General features: G+C 40.9%; 1 protein-coding gene across 1 annotated transcript; it reads left to right on the top strand.

Moving 5' to 3' along the window:
- Positions 1–515: 515 nt before the first annotated feature.
- On the top strand, positions 516–2,830 carry LOC147738060 (uncharacterized). The gene is made up of 3 exons (XM_086935798.1): positions 516–615; positions 700–1,150; positions 1,991–2,830. The coding sequence occupies exons 1-3, from the start codon at positions 516–518 to the stop codon at positions 2,721–2,723; spliced, it is 1,284 nt and encodes a 427-aa protein (XP_086791924.1). The 3' UTR covers positions 2,724–2,830.
- The last annotated feature ends 3,051 nt before the right edge of the window (positions 2,831–5,881 follow it).

Genomic DNA, 5,881 nt, shown 5'->3' with positions numbered 1-5,881 from the left:
AGTTACTGCCCTTACGCCACTGCAAAAAGGTACTTCTCAGTTTAATCATTAAATATCAGACTAACGCCTTATCACTGCATTGCTAAGAACCTACACAAATAGATTTGAGAAAAACTTCAGTCACAAAATAAGTTGCTGCCGGAGAGGCTATAACCAAAAGACTATTATCTGCTACAAACATTTCGACCGGTGTTACAGGGCTGCATCCAGAAATATTTTGCTCAATTCAAGTGTTAAGAAGATTACACACAATATCTTTTAGAGATAAATGCTGAACATTATCTAAACAAGCCCGACTCTAAAATCGGGTTCACTCTTACCTTGGCATATAAGCAAGAGAAAACTAAATGTAGAGATATTAACTCTAGGAATGCACCTTTTAAAAACACGGGCTGTGAGAACAATTTCAGTGTTCAAACCCACCTCAATCAAAGCAAAATAACCCAAGTTGGGGAAAAAGTTACCTGTGCCAAAACAGATTAAGCCATAAATCTCATCTCACTGAATTTGAGAGAATGCACACTGGGAAAATCCTCACTCAGTGCTCTGAATGCCCAAAAAGTTTCAGCTGTAAATCTAATCTCACTACGCATATGAGAATCCACACTGGGGAAAAACCTAATCAGTCCTCTGAATGCCGGAAAAGGTTTAGTTTCAAACCGCAACTTTATCGACATGCATTAACCCCCTCTGTGGAACACCCTAATCAGTGCTCTGAATGCCAAAAAAGTTTCAGCAGTAAATATTATCTCACTGAACATATAAGAATCCACACTGGGGACAAACCTTATCAGTGCTCTGAATGCCAGGAAAGGTTTTATAACAAACAAAGTCTTTCTCGACATGTAATAACCCACTCTGCGGAAAAACCTTACCCGTGCTCTGAATGCCAGAAATATTTCAGTGAAAAAAGAGAACTTACTGTACATACAAGGACCCACACTGGGGAAAAACCTTATCAGTGCTCTGAATGCCAGAAATGTTTTAGTGAAAAAAGCCATCTCACGCAGCATATGAAATCCCACACTGGGGAAAAACCTTATCAGTGCTCTGAATGCCAGAAACGGTTTTGTAAAAAAGAAAGTCTTTCTCTACATGTATTAACCCACACTGGCGAAAAACCTTATCAGTGCTCTGAATGCCAGAAAAGGTTTTGTAGAAAACAAAGTCTTTCTCTACATGTATTAACCCACACTGGGGAAAAACCTTACCAGTGCTCTGAATGTCAGAAATATTTCAGTAAAAAAATAGGACTTATTATACATACAAGGACCCACACTGGGGAAAAACCTTATCAGTGCACGGATTGCCAGAAATGTTTCAATACCCAAACCGAGCTCACTCGGCATAGAAGAACCCACACTGGAGAGAAACCTTATCAGTGCCCGGAATGCCATAAATGTTTCATTGACAAAAACAGTCTCACTCATCATATAAGAACCCACACTGGGGAGAAACCTTTTCAGTGCTCTGAATGCCAAAAATGTTTCAGTGTAAAAATCAGACTCACTAAACATACAGGAATCCACACTGGGGAAAAACCATATCAGTGCTCTGAATGCCAGAAAAGGTTTTGTAATAAACAAAGTCTTTCTAATCATGCAGTGACCCATTTTGTGGAACAACCTTATCAGTGCTCTGAATGCCAAAAAAGTTTCAGCAGTAAATTTTATCTCACTGAACATATAAGAATCCACACTGGGGACAAACCTTATCAGTGCTCTGAATGCCAGGAAAGCTTTTATAACAAACAAAGTCTTTCTCGACATGTAATAACCCACTCTGTGGAAAAACCTTACCAGTGCTCTGAATGCCAGAAATATTTCAGTGAAAAAAGAGACCTTACTGTACATACAAGGACCCACACTGGGGAAAAACCTTATCAGTGCTCTGAGTGCCAGAAATGTTTTAGTGAAAAAAGCCATCTCACGCAGCATATGAAAACCCACACTGGGGAAAAACCTTATCAGTGCTCTGAATGCCAGAAAAGGTTTTGTAAAAAACAAAGTCTTTCTCTACATGTATTAACCCACACTGGTGAAAAACCTTACCAGTGCTCTGAATGTCAGAAATATTTCATTAGAAAAATAGGACTTATTATACATACAAGGACCCACACTGGGGAAAAACCTTATCAGTGCACGGATTGCCAGAAATGTTTCAATACCCAAACCGAGCTCACTCGGCATAGAAGAACCCACACTGGAGAGAAACCTTATCAGTGCCCGGAATGCCATAAATGTTTCATTGACAAAAACATTCTCAATTATCATATAAGATCCCACACTGGGGAGAAACCTTTTCAGTGCTCTGAATGCCAAAAATGTTTCAGTGTAAAAATCAGACTCACTGAACATACAAGAATCCACACTGGGGAAAAACCATATCAGTGCTCTGAATGCCAGAAAAGGTTTTGTAACAAACAAAGTCTTTCTAATCATGCAGTGACCCATTTTGTGGAACAACCTTATCAGTGCTCTGAATGCCAGAAATGTTTCAATGAAAAACGCAATCTCACGGTGCATATAAGAACCCACACTGGGGAAAAACCTTATCAGTGCTCTGAATGCCAGAAATGTTTCAGTTTAAAAAGTAGTCTCACACGGCACATAAGAATCCACACTGGGGAAAAACCTTATCAGTGCATTGAATGCCACAAATGTTTCAGTGAAAAAAGTAATCTCACACTGCATATAAAAACCCACACTGGGGAAAAACCTTAGGAGTGCTCTGAATGCCCAAAACATTTCAACCGTAAATCACTTCTAACTGCACATGTGAGATTCCACACTGAGGAAAAACCTTATCAGTGCTCTGAATGCCAGAAATGTTTCAGTGACAAAAAAAGTCTTCCTCGACATACAATAACCCACACTGGGGAAAAACCTTATCCATGCTCTGAATGTCAAAAATGTTTCAAAAACATTCGAAAAACATGTGGATGTCATCTGCCTGCAATTCCTGACATCTTGGGCATTTTGGTGGAGGGAGAGGGCGAACTTCCCGATTTTATAAGGAGTGTAGTAAAGCCTATTGACCACGAAAAAATGGTTCTTTTTCAGACAGGCAGGCTTTATATGTTTGTATAGTGTCTTCAAAGATGGTTCAAGCATGCCCTCTGCCTGTGGTGCCATGGAGAAATTGTTCCAAACCCCCTCTCCCGAAGCTATCCCAGTGTCTTCACCCTGTAGTAGATGTTGATACCATACCGAGATTTCTTTTATAATGGGTGTGAAGGATTGACTTAGCCTTTCTATTTCCTCATTACTTTTTATCTCCTCGCGTTCCGCTGTATGCCAAGACACCAATTGAATATATTTAAATCTTGATAAATCTGTCCCTACCTTTGCCCTCAAGTACTCCCATGGATATATCCCTTCCTCATCCATTAAATCTTTCCATTTTATAATCCCAGCCCTTTTTATAGGTACTGCCAAGGCATCGTTCAAGCAGTCCGGGGTACCAGGTGAATCCCAAACTGGAGCTGAGTCTGAATAGTACCCATTCCCACTGCTTACCCATACCCTGTACCATGTCTCTAGGGCAGTTTTTAGTATCTTCAAACGAACCCGCTTGAAGAATCTAGGAGATCCAAATTTATACATAAAGGCATTGCTTCCCCCTTCTGCTCTCACCATCTCTTTCAGCATTCTGCCCCAGGATGAGTCATATTGGCTTAGTAAGTAGCATGCGTAGGGTCTTAAACTAGAATGCCACTACATATAGACTAATATCGGGGAGAGCTAACCCACCTTTTAATAACCTTCTTCTGAGTTTCTTCCAGGTCAGGCACACCCCTTTGTCCCCCCACAAAAAACTACCTATTTTGCTCTGTATCTTATTTATGTCTTTCTAAGGGAATGTTAGCGGTATTGTGGAAAACAGGTAGGAGAGCTTGGGGAGAATGACCATTTTCACTAGATTCACTTTCCCATATATTGACAATGGGAGGTTCTTCCATCTGTTAAACAAACGGTCCATTTCCCTAGTTGTTCTGTCCAGATTTAACTTAGGAATTCGATCCAATTCCCTCACAATATATATTCCCAGATATCTAAACTACTGACTCCCAGTGCCATACCATTGATCTACGTTCCAACACATGACCTCAGTCTTGGATCTGTTCACCCTGTATCCTGATAATGCCCCAAACTCTGCTGTCAGTTCCTCGATCCGAGGAATAGCTGTACCTGGATCACCCGTATATAAAATCAAGTCGTCCGCGTACAGGGCCAGCTTAGAGTGTTGCGTGTTTATCTAGGTTCCTGATCGATACTTGTGACCTTATGCCCCTATTCGGCTATAAATCCTTTTATTCCCTATATTGGCATAACCGTTCAAGTGCGATTTTCAGAAAAGTCATCTCTGGCCTCACACGAACAGAGCCACATTCCAGCATAGTTCTCTGCCACTTCCTTTGCAACCAATTAGTGCAATGACAGAGCAGAAGTCACTATCTGATATTCCTAGATTAACACTCCGAGTTCTTCAACAAGATAAAAACTCAGCAAACCTGGAAATCCCCGCTTGCTGTGTTTTGATTAGTAATGGAACTCTAATGAGCAACTGATAGCTATCACTTCCTAGTGACATCTTTAATTGACGTCTTATGTCCAGCAAACTTGCGTCAAACCCGGCACCTGTCAGGTATAAATACTACCAACGTTGCCTTAAGCAATAAGCTGTCGAGCTGTTGTGCAAGCTGTCGTGCTGCCGTGCACCCTGTGTGCATCCCATTGCTGCTGCAGGCAGTACGCTGCTGCTGTCCCTTGGTGGTGAACCCTTAGACGAGAATTCTTGAAGCAAACCTTGGCAAAACCAACTTAACTTAAAGCTACTTACTTACTCCCCTTCCACGTGTTAGGCTTAGGTCAGGCACACTGGGGTAGGCTTAGTTAGAAGCACCAGTTGAGTATGTTAGCCTAATGTATATATGACTGTATATATGTTTTATTACTTTTAAACCATTGTATGGCTAAGAAACCATATCAATGCTTTTACAGTATTATTTCGCAATCCTTATCTTACTGTACGTACTTTTTATAATAACAAGTCTTGCAATTGTGTCAATACATTTCTCTTGTACGAGAAGAAAGACTGTTCAATAAATGTTAACCCTTTATTGACAAACGCCCGTCTCTCTATTCTCTACATCTCGTGAAAGTAAACTGCACTAAACTGACTGAGTGAAATACATGTCTATTGTTTCACACGACCCTAGAGATTGACTCTTGATCTGAGGAGCAAAGTTGTCATGTTGCACGGTTGTTGGAAAGCTGAATCCCTTCTTGTCTGTGCCAGGGAAGCTGATCACTTCCCATGCAGAGAAGAAAGTTTCCAGTGACCTCTGAGCTAGTTGGTAACACACCCAATTAAGTTTAGCATAGTCAGTGGAGGCCTGGAATATCCGCAGTTCCACGTCGATACTACTGTTTATGTTATTCCAATGCGCAGGGCCTAGTGGGAAACTAGGAACTACACTACAAGAGCTATACTGACCTGACTGAAATGTGAGATTCCACACTGGGGAAAAAACCTTATCAGTGCTCTGAATGCCAGAAATTTTTCAGTGAAAAAAGAATACTCACTACACATACAAGGACCCACACTGGGGAAAAACCTTATCCATGCTCTGAATGTCAGAAATGTTTCAGTGAAAAAAGAATACTCACTCGGCATACACGAACCCACATTGGGGAAAAACCTTATTGCATTGAATGCCACAAATTTTTTCAGTGAAAAAATCAATCTCACTCACCATATAAGAACCCACACTGGGGAAAAACCTTATCAGTGCTCTGAATGCCAAAAATGTTTCAGCCGTAAATCTGATCTCACTGTACATTTGAGAATCCACACTGGGGGAAACACATCAGTGCTC

The sequence above is a fragment of the Lissotriton vulgaris genome, chromosome 1_1, assembly GCF_964263255.1.
Source record: "Lissotriton vulgaris chromosome 1_1, aLisVul1.2, whole genome shotgun sequence".
NCBI classification, from domain to species: Eukaryota; Metazoa; Chordata; class Amphibia; order Caudata; family Salamandridae; genus Lissotriton; species Lissotriton vulgaris.
Note: the sequence above shows the minus strand (reverse complement) of the source record. Positions and strands in the feature narration are given on the sequence as shown.